The sequence below is a fragment of the Eleutherodactylus coqui genome, chromosome 1 (assembly GCF_035609145.1).
Source record: "Eleutherodactylus coqui strain aEleCoq1 chromosome 1, aEleCoq1.hap1, whole genome shotgun sequence".
NCBI lineage: Eukaryota > Metazoa > Chordata > Amphibia > Anura > Eleutherodactylidae > Eleutherodactylus > Eleutherodactylus coqui.
In genome coordinates this window covers 483,257,583-483,282,005 of record NC_089837.1, presented here as the reverse complement: position 1 = coordinate 483,282,005, position 24,423 = coordinate 483,257,583, and the positions used below count along the sequence as shown (strand labels likewise).

The 24,423-nt window shown below is 46.4% G+C and overlaps 1 protein-coding gene across 1 annotated transcript in view; it reads right to left on the bottom strand.

The window, feature by feature from the left end:
- Positions 1-24,423, bottom strand: part of ADCY6 (adenylate cyclase 6) — a 180,610-nt gene that overhangs the window by 15,112 nt on the left and 141,075 nt on the right. Inside the window, exons 12-19 of the mRNA XM_066585787.1 lie at positions 18,628-18,775; positions 17,443-17,540; positions 15,997-16,084; positions 15,797-15,913; positions 14,761-14,919; positions 13,281-13,456; positions 3,673-3,705; positions 355-490 (exon numbers count right to left, since the gene is read on the bottom strand). Coding sequence (XP_066441884.1) covers positions 355-490; positions 3,673-3,705; positions 13,281-13,456; positions 14,761-14,919; positions 15,797-15,913; positions 15,997-16,084; positions 17,443-17,540; positions 18,628-18,775 — 955 coding nt within the window. The remainder of the gene's footprint in view (positions 1-354; positions 491-3,672; positions 3,706-13,280; positions 13,457-14,760; positions 14,920-15,796; positions 15,914-15,996; positions 16,085-17,442; positions 17,541-18,627; positions 18,776-24,423) is intronic.

The window sequence follows — 24,423 nt, the reverse complement described above, 5'->3', positions numbered from 1 at the left end:
GGGCTTGCCAAAGCAGTGCTACTTCTGCCACAGCTGTGGCAGAAGCCTGTGGCATTCTGCCTATGTTTTCAATGTGGCTAGCGCTGCTGCCGCTGGCCCCATTGAAATCACTAGCGATATGCCGGTTTTATACCGGCGTCTTTCTTGCGCTGCGAGGCGAGAATTTTCTCGTGCTTTCGCAGTGCAAGAGAGAAAATATTGCCAGTGAGTGTCCACCCTAAGGGCTACGAATAGGTGAATTTATACCCACTAGCTAAGTATTGATATAGCATCTTTATGATGCCCACATTTAAATGGATCTAACTTGGTCTCTTTCCTGGAGTTTACAGTATAAGAGCTACAATTTATATTTACCTGTAGTTTCCATAAGAAATCTAGACGGGCCGTGGATTCTATTTGTTGGGCGTGGAGATACAACGCCAAAACGAAGACCGTCAAGATGACCGGAGTTACATACTTCAGTTGTATCTTATTGCCCACAGGACCATAACTACAAAAACAGGAAGCAGGAGAAATGTATTACAAAAGGGTCTGCGAAAAATAATTCCAAGCTAAACACTCGCTATAATTAAAATGGTTTGCATAACATCTTTAATCACCCGGCCCATTGAAACGGAACGTTATTGTTCAGTTTATCACTGAAGCGAGCGAAACTGAACATTAACGTTCGGTGTGAAGACCTCCAGTAACTGAATGACACGCGATTAGAGATGAGCGAACGTACTCGTTTAGGGCGATTTTGCACTCGAGCACCGCTTTTTTCGAGTAACTGACTACTCGGGCGAAAAGATTCGGGGGGCGGCGGGGGGGCGGCGTGGTGGAGCAGGGGGTAGCAGTGGGGAACAGGGGGGAGCTCTCTCTCTCTCCCCCCCCCCACTCCCCTGTGCAACCCCCTGCTCCACCACGCCTGCCCCGCTCAACCCCCGAATTTTTTTCGCCCGAGTAGCCAGTCACTCGAAAAAAGCGGTTCTCGATTGCGAAATTGCCCTAAACGAGTACGTTCGCTCATCTCTACATGCGATTATTCGTTTGCTTATAGTTCGTTATTCAGTTTCTGCAGGCTTAAAAACCAGATGATGATCGGACCGTGTGAACAGGCCATCATTCATATGTGAACAACTGCCTGTTTACTGTGAATGGAGGTGGATGGCCAGAAACGATCTCCATCCCGCTCGGCCTCCATTCACTGAACGATTATCGCTGCTGTGTGAAAGCACAAGAGGAGCGATTGTCGGACGCGCTTACATGCCTGATAATCTCAGAGGGCCTTTATACCCTACATCTATCCATCTCTTCTACTGAAGTGGACTCATCAGACCCTAAAGTCTAAGCACAAGACATTGCCTATCCCAAGTCCCAAAACACATCCCCTTTTTTTCACCTCCTACCAAATCTTGACAGGTTAAATGAAATACATGGCAAATAAAAAACAAACACTCTTTATGGGTATATTTACACATAGAAGTTTTTATGAAGTTTTCGTCTGCGATTCAACATTTTTAATATAATTTTGCTATAATCATGACAAAAAAGTCACAAAAGCAGCGCATGTGGCTATACCCTAAAAAGTCAATTAGCTGTACCCAAATGACAATAAAGCCTAAACCATAAGCGGTTTGTTTTAAGAGTTAGTTCATATGATGCAGAAGAGCAGACAACAATAGTACTATTTAACGCAAATCAGTGAACGTGCGCGATAATTGCTTAACGCAATAATAATGGGGTCATGCGAATACAAAAGTAATACTTAGATGATCATTATGACATTGTAGTATGTAGAGGAGGTGCTGAGAAGTCCTCGGCTTCACGATCTTCCTTTGTTTTCACATCAATGAAAGTTATATAATTTGACAGCTCGATCTTTGCAATACGTTGTTGGCCTGATCTTATGTGCCACTCACATTAGACAGGTATAAAGACAACATGGCGGAGTCTGCAGCAGACTTCACGGCAATGTAGAGCAGTGATGAAGTTCCTGTTTTTGAAAGGGATGTCGGCGAAAGACATTCACGGTGACCTGGTGCAGCCATTAGGTGACAAGTGGCCTTTGTACTCTACAGTAAAAAAAAAATTAGGCTGCCGATATTAAAACCGGTCACTTCAACACCGACGATGAAGGCCGTTCCGGGAGACATGCAGTGGCGATCGTTCCAGAAACCACATGATTCTGGAAGACCAGCGAATTTCTGTTAAGATGAAAGCCGAAGCTCTGAACACTTCCAGAGAAAGAGTTTGCTCCATAATTCATAATGATCGGGATATAAGAAAGGTGTCTGTCAAGTGATTCCTGAAGTGTTTGGCAGCGGATCAAAAGTGTGCCGGCGTGCAAGCCTCCCAGGGAATTCTACACTGTTTCTGGGAGGATGCTGATACTATCCTGTCTCAACTGCTAACGATAAAGAAGTCATCATCCAAGGTGGTGTTGTCTATCTACTGGGATAAATTTAAGATACCACTTGTGGACTACCTTCCAAAGGGGTCTTCTATCAGTATAACACAATACAGAGGCGTAACTTGAAGCTCCTGGGCCCCAATGCAAAACCTGGAACGGGGCCCCCAACTATAATGCTTTATTCATAGTACTGGGCTTCCTATATGGAGAAGAGAGGCCTTATGGGCCCCCTAAGGCTCCTGGGCCCGGGTGCAACCGCATCCCCTGCATCCTCTATAGTTACGCCCCTGACACAACACTTTTGGCTAAACTAAAGGAGGCACTGAAGTCTAAAAGGTGCAGAAGGTTCACCCTAGGTGTCGTGTTCTTGCACCACAATGCCTCGTCCCACACAGCGGCCATCACCCAGAGCAAATTGGCTGACCTGTGCTTTGAGGTGCTGGATCATCCTCCTTATTCGCCTGATCTGTCGCCCTCGGACTATCATCTGTTATCTAAGTTGAAGAAACATCTCAAGGGAATCAAATTTGTCTTAAATTCTAACGTAATTGCAGCAGTTGATGCTTGGTTTGCTGCGCAACCTGAGGAATTCTATCTGGATGGGTTGAGGAAGTTGCAAAACCGCTGTCAGAAGTGCATTGGTGTCTAATGGGACAATGTAGAATAAGTGTGAAATGTCAGGTAAGGACTTATCAGCACCCCCTCCTAAAAATGAACAGTTTGATCGATAGCCAGTATGTGACATTATTAAAAAGGTGACAAAACAATGAATTTAGAACAATTATTTCAGAAGTAATGTTGTGTGTAAGCACTATTAGGTCACTTATATCGATCCTACAAGTGATCACTAATATGAATATCTGCTTCTGTATAGGGACTAGAGATGAGCGAGTATACTCGCTAAGGCACATTACTGGAGCGAGTAGTGCCTTAGCCGAGTATCTCCCGACTCGTCTCTAAAGATTCGGGGGCCGGCGCGGGTGACAGGTGAGTTGTGGTGGGGAGCGGGGGGGGAGAGAGGGAGAGAGAGATCTCCCCTCCGTTCCTACCCGCTCTCCCCCGCTGCTCCCCGCTCTCCCCCGCCTCTCCCCGCCCCCCCGAATCTTTAGAGACGAGCGGGGAGATACTCGGCTAAGGCACTACTCGCTCCAGTAATGTGCCTTAGCGAGTATACTCACTCATCTCTAATAGGGACGGTTACTATAGTAATAGGCTGCAAGGCCTATAGTGATTAAATAGGTGTACCAATTAAGGATGTCTAATAATAAGCATTGACTTACCATTGGTCTTCATCTTGCGTCTGATTGAAGTGACTGAACAAAAATAAAGCATAGAACTTATTAATATGGTAATACTGGAATGTAACTATTAGCGGATCACTATTAATGAACACAAGTATAGTGTTTCCTGTTCCTGAGATATGCTGCATTCTCTGGTCGTCCTTATTAAAAGACTACAGCCTTTCACTCTGTTAATAAGTACTTTGTGTTACTTTTGAGATTTTCTAGTTTAAATTAAAAAAAAAAACTTCAATAGGAAGGATCCCTCATTCTTCTATCAGCAACCCCATTGTATCCGTCTACTTTCACTAAAATAGGCACCGTCATTGCATAAATCAATAGTAGAAACAAATATGAGAAACTTTGTATTAGAGATGAGCGAGCATACTCGCTAAGGGGCAATTACTCGATCGAGCATTGTCCTTAGCGAGTACCTGCCCGCTCGAGAGAAAAGGTTCAGCTGCCGGTGAGGAGCGGCGGTGGAAAGTAGGGAAGGAACGGAGGGGAGATCTCTCTCTCCCTCTCTCCCCCCGACTCTCTCCTGCTCACCGCCGCAACCGAATCTTTTCTTCCGATGCCCTATCCTATAAATAGGCCATCAATAGTTTACAACTAGTCAACCCCTTTAAAAAGACCATGTCACTTACTTTTAGCCCTACAAGCTAAGCTTACGGGCTAAAAGTAGGTCACCCAAGGAGTCCAAGGATATAAGTCTTATACTTACCTTCCCCACTGTATCCCTGGTGTCAGCAGTAGAAGCCGCTGCTGCAGTGCATTGAACGGCGCTGCTAAGTAGTCCGCCTATTATAAAATTAGAATGCGTAGACTACTTAGCAGCACCGCTCAATGCAATGAAAGGCGGCTTTCAGTGCTGACACGGGGGGAACGACAGGGGAAGTATGTATAACATTTACATCCCCAGACTCGGGTCCCCTACATTCAGTCCATATGCTTAGCTTATAGGGCTACAAGTAGGTGACGGGCTCCTTTAAAATAAAATTGCTCTGCCAACTTTGTATCTATTTGTATTAACTAGATTAAAAATACTTTGCAACAATTGATGTGTCCAAATGAAGCGCATGAACACATCTCTTTGGCTTAGCTTTATGCACACACATTTTTTTTATATTAGTGCTCCTTTAATTCTTCTATACCGGATTGTTCTTTGGGGGTAAACAATGGAAAATGTAACGTTCACAACAAAACATTGTCATGTAATAAGCCACACAACAAAACTGTGGCATTCATAGGGAAGACATAATGTGCGTGTATCCGCAGAAGGCGGCGACGATGGGTAGATGCCAATTAATTTGAAAAAATTGCGTTTCAGAAAAGCAGTGCAATTTAAAACCAGCCGCACTGTGCCAAATGACATTATTTAAAGGTGACAATACACATTAGAATCGTTACAAGATCTAGTGTGTATAGAGGCAGCCGCCTGCTTTCAGCGTAAATGAGAATGGGTATGTTGGGGTTCAAAACTGCCAATTTGTTGTTCCGTAAGGACGGCTTATTCGCATTTGAGCGTGCCAGAGCGCTGCATTTTTAGGCTGGATTCACACAAACGTATATGAAAACCGAGCCGATATACGTCGTCCTCATCTGCGGGGGGGGGGGGGAGGATGGAAGAGCCAGGAGCAGGAACTGAGCTCCCGCCCCCTCTCCGCCCCTCTGCACTATTTGCAATGGGGAGAGACGGAATTTGTGGAATTTAGCCCCGCCCCCATCCCGCCTCTCCCCATTGCAAATAGTGCAGCGAGGCGGAGAGGAGGCAGAGAGGGGGCGGGAGCTCAATTCCTGCTCGTGGCTCTTCCAGCCTCCCCCCCCTTCAGATGAGGACGACATATATCGGCTCGGCGTGAAAACCGAGCCGATATACGTTCGTGTGAATCCAGCCTTAGAACGTGATCTATTTTTTTCCGTGTGACCGAAATGCAAGTGCAAAATACTGAAATGTGAACAAACCCATGAAGCCATCAATGGTTTCTATTCTCTGCATATTGCCCAAATACGCCTGTGTGAAGCCGGCCTTAGAAGGGAAGTGCACTAGACATGGCCCCTGATAGGGCACTGAGCGAGAAATTGCTTCGTAGTCACTAGTCGTTCCGTCCCAGTGAGCTAAAACCAAACGACTACTGAACGACTTCTCATTGAGTGTAAACAAGAGTCGTTCAATCTAGGAGTGACTGCCTGCCTGTTTGCAATGAATGAAGGCCGGCAGCCGTAAGTGATCTCCAGCGCGCTTCGCCTCTATTCTCCGACAGATTATCACTCTTGTGTAAAGGAGTGACAGTCTCTTCTGCGCCCAACAGTCATACCGCATAGAGGTAGCTTTTACACAGGCCAACTATCAGCCAAAAAAAATCACTCAAACAGGCAATCTGGACTGAGAGTTGTCCCCTAAAAACACATATATTAGAAAATTGTACAAAGATGACTGTGATGATTCCGTATTATTTCCATAGAGCTGTTATGTAAATTTTCTGCATGTACTAAAGTCACTTTCCCTGTTTTTATTGTATGGAGAGCATCATAAAGACCACTCTAATAGTTCACTTGATGAATATTACCAGGATTTGCCTGCATGTTTTGATCGGTGGGACTATGACTGCCGGGTCCTACACACGGATCTGCAACGCAATGCTGCTTTAGTGCCTTTAAGTTAATGGGGGCTCTGTTTTAGTCCTCTCCACCGCAGGTGGCAGAAAGTGTCGTTGTGCACAGAAAACTTTGAGGGGGCTAGCGCAGTAACCACTGCAGTGTCAGCATTGGTGGGGGCTCTGGCAGTTGGACCACCAACGATGCTGAGAATGAAGGAGTCACAATACTGGCATTTCATTGTTTTTACCTGTATAGTGATGCTTTCTGCCACCAGCCCTGGAGGGAGTTATAGAAGACCCCATTTAACTGAAGACGCGAAAGCAGTATAGCACTTCATTTTCAGTATCAGTGAGGGTCCCAGCAATCTGAGTCCTACTGATCAGAAACTGACGGCATATTCTAGTGATGTGTCCTCACTTTCTGTGATATAAGTGCACCTTTAAAGGGGTTTTGTCATTACAACAAACCCCGTCCACCTGCTAGGCCCGGCCTAAAATAAAAAAAGAGGGCATACTCGCCTGTTCCGGAGCCCCGGAATGCAGCTGAGAGCTGCCTTCCAGGTAGACGGCCCTGCAGAAGTTGCGTAATGCTGTGGTCTCTGATTGGCCACAGACGACACCTGACTTCCACTGGGCCATCAAGCCGGAAGTCGCCGCCGATACCAGCGGTAGCTCTCAACTGCGGCCCGGGGCTCCAGGACAGGCGAGTATGCCCTCTTTTTTTAGTCTAGGCCAGGCAGAGCAGGTGGATGGGGTTTTGTTGTAATGACAAAACCCCTTTAATGGCCAGCCATTCCCTAAATATACTACTGTTTTCTATATGCAATGCCCCACGTGCATAAAAACTGTGGTAATTTAAAAGGGCCTGTTGGGGTGTGCTGCTGAGACCTGTTGTACTACATGGATTTCCAGTGACGCAGCCCCACAGGTGGGGGTGGATTTCTCAAGCCAGCCAGTCCCCCGGGTCTCAGACCTCTGTGTGTTAGATGCCTGTGTCTCCGGAGGCCCCTTTTTAAGGGGAAGGTACTGTTAGGGTGTGCTGCTGAAATCTGCTGTTCTACATGGGTTTCCAGAAGCTCAGTCCTGTTCAGGGTGCACGTTGTTGTGTGTTGTATGCAAATCCGTGGTGTGTTGGTGTGAGCAGTGTTCAGTCCTGCCGTGTTTCATTTGTCATCTAGCTCTAGGTAGGTCTCTAGGATTCAGCACGGGGCCGTCCTTGTCGGGACAATCGCCCCACATGCAGGCAGGTTTCCTGGGATTAGTTGTCTTGTTAGAGTAGGGACCCGCGAGACAACGTGGACCATTGAAATGGGCTTGCGGGCTTAAGTATCTTGGCCAAAATACAAAGCAATACCTCGCATTATATCTATTTAGATCTGTTTATGTGTGCGGGTATGCTAGGTCATGTTTTGGGCGTTTGTCAGTCAGTGTGTTATGCCTGTCTGTGAGTTATGTCCACTGTTTCCGAGTTCTGCCAGAGTTTTGCCAGTTCGTGAGTGTGAATGACGTAACAGGGCCACTCCAGTGATTTTTTTCATTCTTTCAATATGTAGCTATACCCCAATATATACAAGTCAGCTAGTGTTATCTTAGTTAGTTATTTCTTTCTAGTCTCAATCTTCTGGCGTCTTTTTCCTCAGATAGCCATAAGATCTCAATTCTAACCAGCACAGACCTACTTGGGGTCATATATTCATTTGCTATTCAAATTCTCAGTTTGTGTGATGCTATTTCTATCACAGAAACTGCCTAGAGGGTGACACAGACACTCCTATCACAGTTATCGATGATGATCACGCAGCTTCTGTCACACAGTTACAATAGAGGAGATCACAGCTCATCCTCCTAACTGTATACTCATGGTCTGTAGCTTAATTAGGTAAATACTGAAGGTAATGATAATTAAACTACTCTCCCAGCAGCAAGCTAATGCTGTGCTGATGCATCATGGGATAGATGTGAAACAAAGTAAAAAATCTCAGCATCAAGATGATGCCTGATAAGCATCAGATAGGGGGGCGCTGCATGGAAGTGGTTGGAATAGACAGGGAAGAGCTCCAGAGTGTGACAGGTAATCAGGTAAGGGGGCAGGCATGGAAAAAAAAAGTTTTTGCTGGAGTGGCCCTTTAAAGTGTCGCTGTTGCTTATAGTATTCCCCTGAGTAGTGGTCCTGATAGACCCCATAGACATAATAATGTTAGCATATTCTATCAAGATCTGTGAAATACCACAAATTGGCCGCTTTAATGTATGAAGTCCCAGAAGAATGGGTAGACAATATAGTCATGAGCATTGCTGCCGGCTCAAAACTGCTGCATCGGTAATATGTAGATGACAGGTGTACTACAAATAAAATGAAGCCAAGATAGTCTCTCTTTAACGTTTTCTTGAACCGAAGTAAAGGAACATAGTAAGCTTTATTTCAGATATACCAACAGTACCGCCGATACCTCCATGCCAATTCCACCAAAGCCGCACGCAACACTTTCCATTCACCAGCCAAAGAAGGGTTATACGTTCCAGAAAAGTATTTCATAATTTACAGAGCACTCATCTGTAATGATGCGTACAAAGATTACTTTACATCAAATTTACTCCAAAGCTGGAATGCCTGGAGGGATTCTCATTGAAGCAGATGATGTGAACAAGATGGTAAAATGAGAGTAATGTAGAAGGTTTTTGTTAAGAGAAAAGAGAGGATCATTCTTGGTGGGCATGAGCTTGTGTTTCCCTAAATGCATTGCAATTAACACTTCAAGACTTCATCTTCCTGGGATTGAAAGTCAAACCCAATGAAATATCAGGACCCGAAATAAACCGACGAATCGTGCTATAGGCCGCAGCCCAATGTTAAACATGGATAAGATCTGGAAAAACAAAGATGGAAGCATCACAACAAAATCCCGGATAGTCAACCCAATCATCTTCCCAATCACAACTTATGGCTGCGAAAGTTGGACACTGAAGAAAATGGACCAGTGGAAGACCGATGCCTTCGAACTTCAGTGCTGGAGGACACTACTACCAATTGGTTGGATCGCCAAAATCATGAACAAAATAGTCCTGGACCGCATCAAACCAAAGTCTTCATTGGGGGGCAAAAATACGAAACAGAGACTCTCAAACTTCAGCAACATAAAGCGAGCTCATTCATTAGAAACATCGATAATGTTGGAGTGGTCAAGAGCAAACGAAGACCTGACCACCAAAGAATGCGCTGGCTTGATACCATCAAAGCCGACATGCAAATGATCGAAATGAAGAAAGCAGGACAAAACAGAACCACGTGGAGAGGGCTGGTCCCTAAAGGGTCAGAGAGTCAACCCCAACTAAACGGATAAAGATACATATTGCAATTAACATAGAGAACATCTCTTCACTATGCTTTACATGTAGTTCTGGCCATAGATGCAAAGATATATTACACTGTCTACTGAGTCAGGATCAGCTGTTTTAGAATTGGAGCCACAAGCCACCAGCACAAGTAACGGCAGCATATCATCATATATGTATCTTCAGCTGGGCATTAAAAGGATTGTCCGAGATAAAAAAAGTTATTTTACCAAAAATGTCCCCCAGTGTGGAAACGTAATAAAGAGCTCATAGAGCTGGTACTTAACTCTCCCCGCTGGCCCCACACCAGGAGCTCCGGACTCCCTGCTGACATCATATTTGCAGGCTGCAGTCCGCCTGAGCCATCTACAAACAAGCTGCTGCAGCCAATGACAGAGCTGAGCAATAATCCCTGAGGTCTGTCATTGGCTGCAGCAGCAGGTTTATAGGATGTCAGCCTGTAAAGAAACAACACAGCTGAGAAAGAGACAGCAGAGACGAACAAGGAGAGGAGCTCTCTGTTAGGGTTTCTGCTGGGATCTGTGGTACTACATAGGTTTACAGCTGCTCAGCCCCACAGGTAGGGGTTGATTAAGGTGACTGTGGGTGGATTTCTCCAGCCAGCCAGTCCCCCGAGTCTTAGACCCCTGTGTGTTAGGTGCCTATATCTCCGGAGGCCCCTCTTTAAGGGGGAGGTACTGTTAGAGTTCACTGCTGAGATCTGTTGTATTACATGGGTTTTCAGCAGCATAGCTTCACAGGTGGTGTTAATTGAGCTGGCTGGGTGTGGATTGCTCCAGCCAGCCAATCCCCAAGGTCTGTTGCTTATATATACCAGCTCCCCTGCTGGCATTTTATGTGTTTATTCAGAGTGAACAGTGCCATGCTCCTGCCTGTCTGTGCATGTGGCTGGACATGAGGTGTCTGTGCAGCGTTCAGGATATTTAGTGTGAACAGTATCATGCTCCTGCATGTCTATGAAGCTCTCAGTACGTGTAGTGTGAACAGCTGTGTGTCCTTTATCATCTAGAACGAGGTAGGTCGCTAGGTTCCAGCGTGGGGTCATTCCTATCCGGACTATCGCCCTCCATTGCAGGCAGGTTTCCTGGGATTAGTTGTCTCGTTAGTGTAGGGACCTGCGAGACAACGAGGACCTGTGAAGTGGGCTTGCGGGCTTAAGTATCTTGGCCAAAATATGAACTAATACCTCGTATTGTATCTATTCCATCTGTTTACACGTGAAGGTATGCTTGGTGCATGTTTTGAGCGTTTATCAGCAGTTTGTTTGTGTCTGTGAAGTCCGTTTCACAGTTCTGTGTTTGGTCCAGTTTTGCCAGTTCGTGGGTGTGAATGGCGTAACGTTTATGACTGTTTCTCAGTCATGTCCGCGACGTTTGAGTTAAGTTTGTAGTTCTGTAGTTAGCGTGCTGGTAAGACTCTGCAGTGTTTTCATGTCCCAGTTTGACGTTACACTTTTTTCTATGTTTACACACAGGGGAAACCATTTTGAAAAAACTTTTTTTTAATCTCTGACAACTCCTTTAACTGTTAGATACATCCCTCAAAAATCTTTTTGGAAAAACAAGGGCACAGCTGGTTGTCCAATCCTTTGTGCCACAAGAGCCTGATAGTATATATTCTAGATGAGGTAGTATATTGGCTGATCAGCTTTACATATCATCAGTTCATTGTTAACCCTTCTAACATTAGGGTTTACGATATCTCCAGCTGTGTTAGTGCAGAAAAACAACAACATTTTCGTTTAAATATAAAAAAAAAATCTGCAATTTTACTCTGATTGTAAAAATTGCAGGAAAAAGATGTCCAAACTATGAAAAAACATCTGCAAACACACACTCAACTTAAGGGCTTATTCAGACGACCGTATATCGGCCGAGCATTCAAGCCGGCCGATATACTGCATCTCTCTCTGCAGGGGGAGGAGGCTGGAAGAGCTGGGAGCAGTGCTCTGAGCTCCCGCCCCCTCTCCACTATTTGCAATGAGAGGAGGTGGGATGGGGGCAGGGCTACATTTCAGGAATTAGCTCTGCCCCGCCTCCCCTCATTGCAAATAGTGCAGTGGGGCGGAGAGGGGGCGGGAACTCAGTGCACTGCTTCTGGCTCTTCCAGTCTCCTCCCCCTGCAGAGAGGGACACCGTATATCGGCCGGCGTGAATACCCAGCCGATATAAGGTCATCTGAATAAGCCCTAACAGTAGTAGATGATGTACAGCAAAATATTGTAGTACTTTGTTAAAATCTATGTGATGATAAATACTCTTCTGTAAAAAAGGATAGAAGTATTATAGCGGTTATATCTTTACTGGATAACCAGAAAAGTTATATTTGAAAACTTTTAGAGCTCCTTCATCAGGCAAAGTTACTAGGGAAGGACTTAGCGAGAACCACAACAGTTAAATGATGTTACATAAAGATATTTTCAGATGGGGTGATGCATCATCAAGAAAAGCCATAGCAATACAACTGACGTTTGTGAATGGATGGAAGGGTAAAGGTGATGACTGAGGAGTTCAGATTGATGACTCATTACATGAACACCTGACGACAGCACCATCGACTCCTGATCTCTGAGCTCCAACGTCATCACCTTTTACCCTTCCAGCCGTACACAAACTTCAGTTTTCTTGTTCTGGCTTATCTTGATGATGTTTCATCTCATGTACAAATATCCTGATGTAACATCACATGAATGTTGTGTTCTTCTCTCAACCCTTCATTTGTTAACCAGCCTGAATAGTCTGGCTGCCATTAGGGAGTCGAGAAGGAATTTTTTCCCCGGAAGGGCTAATTGACTCCTGCCTCTTGGTTTTTTTTTTGCCTTCCTCTGGATCAACAAGGAGGTTGATAATCAAGCTGAACTACATGGACATTGTCTTCATTCGGCCTAACATACTATGTTACTAATGAAGGAGCCCCTATATACTGAAAGCTGGCAAATATAGATGTTCAAGTTACCCAATAAAGGTATCACCTCTACAGTACTTTTGTTTTTATCATCATAAGACATTAGATGAAAAGAGGTTTAATTGATATTTCTGCTTTAAATGCTATTGGTTCTGGTAAAGGGGTTGTCCAACATGTTTGTCATTTTCTCAAAACTATGTTTTCCTGCAAGAATGTAACAAATGGTCATATACTCACCTCTCCTGGCTCCCTGCATCTCCTGTGCCGCTATTTAGTCCTCTGTTATTTGTTTACAGGCTGCAGCAGCCTGTGTACAGGAAGTCACAGGCTGCTGCAGCCAATCACAGAGCTCAGCGATCAAGCATTGAGCTCTGTCATTGGCTGCAGCAGCCTATGATGTTCTATAAACAGGCTGTTGCAGCCTGTAAACATAACGTTATGGAGGAGTCCCGAAGCGGCAGCGGGAAGCCGGGAGAGGTAAGTATATGCCTGTTTGTAATGTTTTTTCAGAGACAACATAGTTTTGAGAAAGAAAAAAAACATGACTGACAACCCTTTTAATTCTATTGGTTCTAAAGAATGGTTGAGATGAAGGGATTAAAGACACATTTGGTCTTTGTTGGTCTCCATTCTATCTGCCAATTGGCTTGCATCTCTATAGTCACGTTTTAGAGCCTAGAAATAAATGGAGATGCCTAAAGTTTTAAAGACATGAAGGTTGATACACATCTAACGAAGTTTAAGACTTACAATGCATTAGCAGTCACCAGCAGATCATAATTGTCAAATAGAACAACCTCAAGTGCTTCCACGATGATAATGTAGAGAATCTGGATGGAGAGCATGAGTGCCAGCTTCCCAATGCTGCTGATCTGTAGGAACACGGAGCAGGCCAGCAGGCTTAGCAGTATGCTGTAGTTGAAATACTGCCAAAAGAAAAAAATAGAGAATATTTTTGAATGGCCATAACTGTCCCAATCATGCATTGTTCTCCATGGCACCAAAAAGGTTACCAATAGAGATGAGCGAGTATACTCGCTAAGGCACATTACTCGAGCGAGTAGTGCCTTAGCCGACTATCTCCCCACTCGTCTCTAAAGATTCGGGGGCCAGCGGGGGAGAGCGGGGAGGAACGGAGGGGAGAGCTCTCTCCCTTTCTCCCCCCCGCAACTTACCTGTCACCCGCGCCGGCCCCCGAATCTTTAGAGACGAGCGGGGAGATACTCGGCTAAGGCACTACTCGCTCGAGTAATGTGCCTTAGCGAGTATACTCGCTCATCTCTAGTTACCAACTCTTAACTAACAATACGGAAAATACAATATGACAGCCTGTCCACTCAAGAAAGAGATGGATCACCCATTGAGATGATGAAGTTCAACCTATTCTGACCTTGGATATAGATGTTGAATCAGTCATCTCTTGTCCTCAAACCCACTAAACAGAGTAAAGGCCCATTTACATCGTTATGTGTAAACGCTGCCATCATGCACTTTGCATCTGAACGATGATTTTAAGGTGAACCTAAAATCCATCTTTCAGGCACAGAGAAATAAAGTATCTCTCAACAGACCACATGCTATGCTCTCCACAGGAGACTACATTGAGAGCCATGTGAAGAACAATGCAGCTGTTTGCACAGCTGGGCGTGTGATTAGTCACATACTGGGCTCTACAAACAGCTCCTGGAGGCCCTTTTCCATGCAAATGAAGATGATAAAGTGCTAATGAGCATTACTGGTCATTAACACTTTATGCAAAACTATCGCTAAAACTTTCAATCGTTTGAAAGACTATCTTTGCGTGTAAATGGGTCTTAAGGGACACCATTGTTGTGCGAACAATCGAGTGATTTGTACGATAATCGCTAGGTGTAAACGTGTGCTGTGAATAAATATGTAGATTATCCCTGATTGGACCTGAAAATCATCGTTTGTCTAATACCAATCCTTTTCTGTAAATTGGTGCTGTAATGAATGACTGAATAGAAAGCAGAAATAGAGGGTTGACTAGAGGCGTGCGTATGTTCAAATTAATGATCCAAACTACCCAATTGTTGTTCGGGGGTAAATGCATGGCAAGCAAACGATATACGATCGCTACGTCACCGCTGGTTGCATGCTTGCTCCAATTTATCTTGCCGTGTAAAAGGAACCTCAGTCCCTTTGTGTTAGTCTTCAGTGGATCACTGCATATTACATTATAGGATACATTGTGTTTATGTGTTCGTACCTCTGGGAAGTTGCAAAATGGTCGGTCAGAGCCACAAGGAGACGTTTCCATGCTTAGGTTATAGTTAAGCATGTGTAAATGGCAGGCATTGACAAAAGCCTTACTGATGTTCAGTTCTTCAGAAGCACATTCGGCAAGACTCTGGTGATTACAGGCAAACTAGAAATACAAAATAAGACACTGTCAGATCAAAGCCACTCATCGTATTTCAGATCGCTGGCAGTGAATGCCCAGGAAATACCAGAAAGAATTACATGGTACACTGGCCAAAATGACTGTTCATAGCAGTCGCATTTGCTATATACTGCAATCCATACCAAAGATTCCACACTGATATCAGCCAAGAAGTCATTATCTACAGGAGACGTCCCCGACCTTTTATACCTTTTGAGCCACGTTCAACTTTGAGGGATAGTTGGGAGCTACATTCAAGTCAAAGTTGGATAGAACTACGTGGCATTTTTGGGCGCGACACTTGTTGTGCAGCCAAAAATTACAACAAGGCCTTGCTTCATCGTAACCGAATGTAAGTAAATGTAGTCATGTTGCGACTAGCAAATTGACGCAACCCAACAATCGAAACAAATCCAAACCTTCATCATGGCCCTGCTACAACACAACCTCATGTAAGTAAATGTAGTCATGTCGTGGCTAGCAAATTGACTCAACCCAAAAAGCGAAGCAAATCCAAACCTCAAGACTCCACTCACTTGCATTGAGATGCAATGTAGTAGGGCTATAGTGCAACCACATGACACAATCGTGCCGAAAGCCACCATATAGACCTAGCAAACATATGGAGAAAGTATCATGTCTACTATTATGCCATTCGAATTGGCACTGTTTGGTGGCTAAGTTAATCCTGCAATAATGTCAATTACCAGTGCATATGGTTACAACTCAGGCCTCCCATGATGAGCCACACAGCAAGGAGTTGCAGGCCACATGTGGCTTCTGAGCCACTGGTTGGGGACCAGTGATCTACTGAATACTCCTGAACTACCGCTACTCCAAGCTGCTATATGTAGAAACGTACCATGTTAATAAAGGCTGAGATGAACACAAGTAAGATGGTGAAGATCCCAATGAGAGTGCTGTTGGTACGTGACTGGACAATCTTCCGAGACACCCGTTGCAAGACTGATGGAAATAGCTATGAAAGAAGACCAAGATTATGAATGACTTGAAGAAACAACCATTTCCTTCCAATTCTTTATCATTTCCACATCTGCTCACCTTTAGGCAAGAATACACGGCACACACAAAGAGAATACTGGCCAAAATGATGAAGATAGTGGTGTAGACTCCAAGCATGAGGAAGGAACTGCATAAAAAAACATAATTGGCTACATAATTACTATGATTCCTTAAGCTCAGGTAATATTCCCAGCCACATCTGGTCAATTATTGAATGTCAATTCTGACTCAAAGAAAATGATAATTGTGATATTAGTTTATCGATCTCTGCAGTTGTTTACTGTAGTTTCATTTAAAAAAATCATCTTTTTTTAAAAATTGATCCTTATTTTAGGTATCTGGATCATGGAGGTTCCAGCTTGTGACACTTGGAGTTAGAGTCTGCCGTCTCCTTAACCCCTGGGCTCTAACTCTAACTCCTTTACCCAACACTGTGTTTCTAGCAACCTCTATGTGTAGTCGCTGCACACTACTCTCTGCCATATGACAGATGCTGAGACTGGGAAGGATACTGGTTAGAGATGAGCGAGCATACTCGCTAAGGGCAATTGCTCGAGCGAGCATTGCCCTTAGCGAGTACCTGCCCGCTGGAGAGACAAGGTTCGGGTGCTGGCACGGGGGAGCGGTGATTTGCGGCAGTCAGCAAGGGGGAGTGGGGGGAGAGAGGGAGAGAGAGATCTCCCCTCCGTTCCTCCCCGCTCTCCCCTGCAGCTTCCTGCCCGCCGCCGCCACCCGAACCTTGGTCTCTCGAGTGGGCAGGTACTCGCTAAGGGCAATGCTCGCTCGAGCAATTGCCCTTAGCGAGTATACTTGCTCATCACTAATACTGGTGGTTACATAGGTCACAGAACTCACTCAATGGATTATATACCACATATACATATTTAATACAGCATAATAGGGTATATTAGAGACATTCACTATATGAAGGGTCTCCCTGCCACAAGGCGACCTGAGCTAGCTGCCTCAAGAGGCAGTCTGCAGCACCTCACAGGGGTGGCGGGTTGCTACCCGGCTGCCAGTGGCCGCCAATGTTATATTTAGTCTGTGACCCTGACCTCTCCACCCAATGCCTGAGTTCCTATACACAGACACCGGCCCCTATGCAGCGCAGAGGTTAGGTGGAGGGGTCAGGGATCACAGACTAATTACAGCAGCGGGTGATCGCTGCTTGTCTGCAGCTGCAGATTGAATGAGTTAACTGCTTGTCGTGTTGCTGCCTGGATTGAGGTCCACTATAGGGGTCAATATTACTATTATGGCCACTATGGGGGTCACTATTAATACTCATACCACTATGGCGAACACTGTTGCTACTGAGGCTACTATGGGGGTCAATATTAATACTTGGACCACTATGGCAGACACTGTTGCTACTGGGGCCACTATGGGGGTCACTAATACTACTGAGACCGCTAAGGCTTATGAAGAGGAAGTCAAAAGAGGACAATCAGTTTAAATTCTGTGCAATATTTGTGTACTTACTGGGGAAATATGACAATTTGGATAAAACAAATGAAACAGAAGACCAGCAAGGTGCAAGCAACATAACCTCCGAAGCGATCATCCACCTTCTTAGAATACTGCAAAATATACAAAAGAGGGAGCACTGAAGGTACACGGTTACTATGTGAATGATACAATATACAAAATACTGAAGGTAGGTAGGCAGACAGAACCGTGGACTGCTTTGTGGTATTACTTTAAAAGAAATATGCTTGTCTATGTACAGAACAGTATTTATGCCGTGCATTAACACATGTTCTATCACTGACAGATGCAGATTGGCAATAGGCTTTGGTAATCCGATCAGGTCATGAGCCATTCTGGTCAAGCAAGGCTGGCGTCAGCACTTGGGTAGAAGCCCGGACCTACTGCCCTCCAGTAGGCTCACTTCAGCTGAATTGAGGTTCATGCAAGATGGAGCACTTGCTACAGACCGCGCTCTCCTGTTGACTCAGGGGACACAGGGAGTAGCTTCTACCTGGCTATGGTGGAGGACCTTTAACTATAGGAGGCAATGTGGCTGCTTAGCATGGAGGTGTTTAACAACAAAAGAATGAAATCAGCATCTGTTGGCCCCCTCTGCTAGTAATCTGAATCCATCTACAACACGAAGGCACTTTTAATTTTAGCCTCCATGCCCACCTGTATCACATCTTGTATACAAGCTAGAGGCGGTACAACAGGGTACTAGAGCCTCCATGCCTGTCTATATCACATCTTGTATCCAGGCTAGAGGCGGTACAACAGGGTACTAGAGCCTCCATGCCTGTCTATATCACATCTTGTATCCAAGCTAGAGGGGGTAAAACTGGGCACTAGAACCTCCATGCCTGCCCGTATCACATCTTGTATCCAAGCTAGAGGTGGTACAACAGGGTACTAGAGCCTCCATACCCGCCTGTATCACATCTTGTATCCAAGCTAGAGGCGGTACAACAGGGTACTAGAGCCTCCATTCAAGTGTTTAGTTTTCCGCAATAAATGATACTTTTGCTCTGATATTGTATCAACGTTACAATCACACAGAGAAAGTTTCATTCCGTTCCGACAGCTCCTTCTTGGGGAGGGATTCTTTGACAATGAGTATTTGAATTGTACTATGTTTGATGGCTGCAGTACAATTTAATAAGGCACCACGAGATGTTTGTACTTGATGTAGGTTACCTTTTTCTCAAGGTCTGGGGTTTGAAAAGTGAGGATGAATTTTTTAACATGATCTTTTCGCAACTGATCAATACTTCGGGCATCTATGGCTCTTGCCAGGAACTCATCAACTTCATCCTCTGGATTTAAAGCTTCCTGTGTGTTCCTGCTGCAAAATACAAAAAAAGCAATGCTATTAATGTAAGGTCAATATCTGGATACAATGTCCTTCTAGACTTAGATGACAAAACTACATGATACAAAGCTAAAGGGTCCGACTAATACAATGTACAAGATAGTGGTCAGTTGAGCAGAACTTCATCTTACCACCATGTCCAATAACCCAATCAATTAGGTATTAGAGCACTTTTGGTAAGTACACAGATACAAAGCTCGGAAGCAAGAATGTAACCCAGTGGAAGCTAATACAACATTGCTTTGTGGCATTGATATATTGCAATTCACAGCAAATGGAGTTCACTCTGCTAGTCTATGAAGCTCAAACACTAGACATAAAAAAATAGAAATTCCAGCAATGTCCCCCCGTAAAAGGTTTTATCATCAGAAATATTTCCTTTAATTGAAAAGTGGATGTTACCAGGGAAGCTATGTAGTGATGAAGGTCATCAGAGTGATACACAAATAGCTCAAGTCCATCAGAGCATACAGATGTTGCAATTCACAGGAAATGGAGTTTACTAAATATAAAAAACAGATATTTTTGGTATAACTTACCGTAAAATCTCTTTCTCGTCGCGTTCATTGGGGGCCACAGCCTAGACCATGGGATATAGCCACTGCCCTAGGAGGCGACACTAAGCAAAAAAGTGTTAGCTCCTCCCTACCTGGCTATATCCCCCCTGCAGGCGCTCAGCTAATTAGTCTGTCTGCAAGCAGTAGGAAGCCAGTGGGAGTCAAATTATACATATTATGTTTTATACATACCAAAACGAACTCTTTGGCACAATTTTCTGCCGAACCATGACCGAAGAACAGAAAGTTCCAGCAACCGCCTAAATAAATAAGGGGTGGGTGCTGTGGCCCCCAATGAACGCGACGAGAAAGAGATTTTACGGTAAGTTATACCAAAAATATCTGTTTCTCGTCCGTATCATTGGGGGCCACAGCCTAGACCATGGGACGTCCACAAGCAGTCCCGAAAACAATATATTGGGTGGGCATTCAAAGTTCGGCTGTGCGGTCAACGACCGCCGCCTGCAAGATCTTCCGGCCAAGAGCGGCGTCAGATGATGCAGCTGTGTGGACCTTATAAGATTTTGAGAACATATGTAAGGAAGTCCAGGTGGCTGCCTTACCCTCCTGAAGGGCTGAGGCTCCGTGACGGACTGCCCGGTAAGCCCCTACCGCCCGTGTGGAGTGGGCCGTAACCCGAAATGGCGGCGAGCGCCCTGAGGTGCGATATGTCTCTGTTATCAGGGACCCTATCCATTTGGGTAGGGTGACTTGAGGCTGCCAAGCCCCTTCGGGTCCCCTCCGGAATAACGAAGAGGGTGTCGGTCCTACGAAGCGCCTTTGTACTTTTCACATAGATCCTCAGCGCCCTTACTATGTCCAGGTGGTGCAGCATTTTTTCCTCTTTGTGTACTGGATCTGGACAAAAAGAAGGCAAGACAATTTTCTTCATTAGTATGAAACTGTGATACCACCCTTGGTAGAAACTTGGGTGATGGCCTCAGCACCACTTTGTCCTGGTGGATGGTCATATATGGCGCCTGCATAGCCAAAGCCGCCAGCTCCGAGACCCTACGGATTGCCGTAATGGCGACGAGGAATACCATCTTCCAGGTCAGTAGTCGCATAGGAATCTCCTTCAGCTGCTCGAACGGCTGGCCCGTCATAGTGTCTAACACGAAATTAAGGTCCCAAGTTTGGACCGGGGGTTTAAACGGGGGTGTCGTATGGGCGACTCCTTGCAGGAATGTACGTACTGCCATCCTCTTTGCGATTGGTTTTTGGAACAGCACCGTTAATGCCGACACCTGTCCCCTTAACGAGCCTACCCTCAATCCTACCTCGAGGCCTGATTGTAAGGATGCAAGAATTCTGGCCACCGACAATTGCATCGGTTGTACCCGCCCCTCCTCACACAGGTGAAGAAGCGCTTCTCAGACTCTATAATAAACTGCCGATGAGGCTGGTTTTCTGACCCGTATCATAGTCTGGATAACCTTCTCCGAATAACCTTTCCTCCTCCACACCTCGGTCTCAACGGCCAAGCCGTCAAATGTAGAGACTTGGAATTTGGGTGTAGAAAAAAAAGGCCCCTGGGATAGCAGTTCTCTTTGCTCTGGAGGATGCCACGGTGTGTCGAACAGTATTTCTATGATGGTCGCGTACCAGCTTCTTCTTGGCCAGTCTGGTGCTATTAATACTGCTGATCATCCTTCCTGCTTGATTTTCCCTAGGATCCTCGGTATGAGAGAAACGGGTGGAAATACGTATAGGAGCTTGTACTCCTCCCACGAAATGGTTAGCGCATTCGTTGCCGCTGCTTGTGGATCCCGTGCTCGGGACATAAATGGGCGTAGCCTGTAATTTAGTCGGGACGCCCTGAGGTGCACGTCTGGCGTGCCCCACTTCCGGCATATCGTCCGAAATACTTCTGGGTGCAGCCCCCAATCGCCGGGATCCACTGTTTCTCGGCTTAGGTAATTCGCCACCCAGTTTTCTCTATTCCGGGAATGTAGACTGCGGAAATCGAGCTCAGATGCTTCTCCGCCCACGTTAGTATGCCTGCTGCCTCGCTCATTACCGACACGCTCCGTGTTCCTCCTTGTCGGTTGACATAGGCCACCGCTATGGTGTTGTCCATCTGAATACGTACATTTTTTCTTGAGATTGGGCCCGAAGTGTCGGAGAGTCAAGTAGATGGCCCGCAACTCTAGGATGTTTATATGTAGCCTTGTCTCTTTTTGAGACCACACTCCTTGAACAGACTGATCCCCTAGTGTTCCGCCCCAACCTGAAAGGCTGGCGTCCGTCGTCACTACTGTCCAGCGACTTGTGCCCAAAGGCCATCCCGCCTGAAGCCTCCCAGGTTCCAGCCACCACTTCAGTGACCTTTGGCCTTGAGGGGTTATCTGGATTCGCTGTTCCAGGGTCATCCGGAACCCATTCCGGCGTGACAATATCAAGTGTTGTAGTTTCCTTGACTGGAAACTGGGCGAACGGAACCGCCTCGAATGCTGCCACCATCTGGCCCAGGATAGCCATGCAGTGTCTGAGGGTTAACGGTTTCCCCTGTGTTAGGGACCGGACCCCCTGCCGGAGCTTGTCTACCTTTGCTTGAGGTAGCCGGACCTGGTGCTGGCTGGTATCGAATATCATGCCCAAAACTCCAAGTGTTGTGTCGGTATTAGGCATGATTTTTCGCGGTTCACTATCCAGCCGAATTCTTCTAGAATCTTCCTCGTGATGTGTACGCTGTTGCCGTCCCACGACGGTGCCTTTATTAGTATATCGTCCAGGTATGGAATGGCTGATATACCTTCCGCATGGAGTGGCGCCATCACTGCTGCTAGTACCTTCGTAAAGACCCTTGGAGAGGTAGACAGGCCGAATGGCAGCGCCGTAAACTGAAAAAACCTTCCCTGTGTTTCGAAACGAAGGAATTTTTTATGCGTTTCCCGAATCGGGATATGGAGATAAGCGTCCTTGATATCTATTGAGGACAGAAATTCGCCCGGTTGCATGGAGGTTATCACGGACTTGATTGACTCTATCCGGAAATGTTTTGTTCTGATGAATTGGCTCAACCTCCTTAAATCCAGCACCGGCCTCACTCTGCCGTCCTTTTTGGGTACAAGAAAAAGATTCAAATAGAACCCTTGCCTCTCTTGTGCCTCCGGTATCGGTTTCACAACCCCCTGTGCCAGAAGGTTCCACACTGCCTGCTGTAGGTTGGCTACTCCTTCCAGGGTGGTAGGCACTCTGGACCTGCAGAACGAATTCCGTGGGGGAGTCGTGAATTCGATTGCGTAACCGGATGTCACAATTTCCTGCACCCACTTGTTACTCACGCGCCTCCCCTATGTCTCTCGCAATTGGGAGAGCCTGCCCCCCCCCCCCCACTCTGGTGACACTGGGTGGGGGCAGCATCTCGTGCCGCGCTCTTTTGATCCCGCTGTTTTAGATATTCCGGGTCGGGATCGCCATGTTTGCCTTGTTTTGAAAGAGGGGCCCCTCTTTGCGTCTGTCGGGGTTCTTGTAGACTGGGACCACTGCCCTGACCCTGGGTGGGATGAAAAAAACGCCGAAAGGATCTAAAAGAAAGAACGGTTTCCTTTTTAGTGGAACCTTCTCCTTTCTTGCCGGCATTTGTGGTAACGACGTGCTCTTGCCGCCTGTAGCGCCCTTTACCATGTCATCTAGTTTAGGTCCAAACAGCCTGTTTCCTTCGAATGGCCATTTTGTTAGGGCCATCTTGGATGCTGTATCTGCTGACCAGCTTTCTTTTTTTTTTTTTTTTTTTTTTTTTTTTTTTTCAGCCAGAGAGTTCTCCTTGCCGTCACCGATGCGGCGGATGGCCGGGCACCGAACTTGGCTGCGCCTAGCTCTGCTGTGCATACAAATTTGTTTGCCTGTATGACGTTGTTTGTCAGTTCGAGCAACTCATTTGGTGGAGCGCCTGCTACACTGTCTCTCCGTAGCTGCTTGGCCCAGGCTATGGATGCCTTGCTGACCCATGCGGTCGCAAAATTCGGCTGTAAGGCGGTGCCTGTGGCTTAAAACACGGTTTTACCCACGCATCCAGCTTCCTGTCTTGAGGATTAGCCAGCATTGCTACCTTGGCTGTTGGCAGTGCTGTGCTTCTAGACAGTCACGACACTGGCGAGTCAACTACCGGAGGTACCGCCCAACCCCTTTTTCAGGCCCCCTGGGAATGGGTATGTACTTTCCCAAGTCTTCCCGGGTTGCCTAAATTTCTTATCCGGGTTCTGCCATCCCTTATTAAGAACCTCCAAAAAATCCGGATGGTCTGGGAAGACCTGTCGTGATCTCCTTCTGCCGTCTAAATGACACCGCGGAAGGAGGCGTCTGGACTGTTTCCTCCATTACTTGGAGGGTTTCCCTTATGGATATTACCAGGCCGTACATTAGGCTGGCTAGGCGCGACACCTGTTCCTCGTCTAGTTCCAAAACTGACGAGCCTGCAGAGTGGTCGTAGTCTTCAGACCCACTGCCCTTGCCTGCCGTTTGGGCCGTGTCCTGGGGCGCCCATGAGCAAGATGCTCGAGGGGACTCATCGCGAGCCCGGGCTGGTCTCGCAGAATACCGGGACCGTGAAAAAAATGCCTTGATCTATGATAAGCATGCACGGACTCCCTGGACCATGAGAGCCATGAGAGTCCCTGGATCGTCTGGACTTTGAGGGTCCAGACGACCTCCCGGTGTGGCGCGCTCTATGGGGAGTGTCCTCGCTGCTAAGGGACCTCTTCCTTTTGTGTGCCCTCTCTCGTGCATATTCCGAGGAGGACGCGTCTGAGCTGGGCTCTAACCGGCGTAACATTGCCGCAGAGGATATGGCCAAGCCAGAAAACGGCAGCGGCCAGGGACCTCGCCCGTTGGGGTTCGGGCCCTGGCTCCACAGGGGCGGCGGGGGGCACCGGGGACCCTGGGCTGCGCGCACCGCGGCACATCTAGTGCAGCGGGGGTCGACTTGACCGCAAGCGAACTTACCGCTGAGGTAGTGCAAGCGTAATGCTTCACCCTCCCCTTGGCCGAGCTGGAACCCTCTGATCTAGGGTCAGACATGGCAACAGAAAACAATTCCCAGGTAGCGGGAAAGCTGAGTAC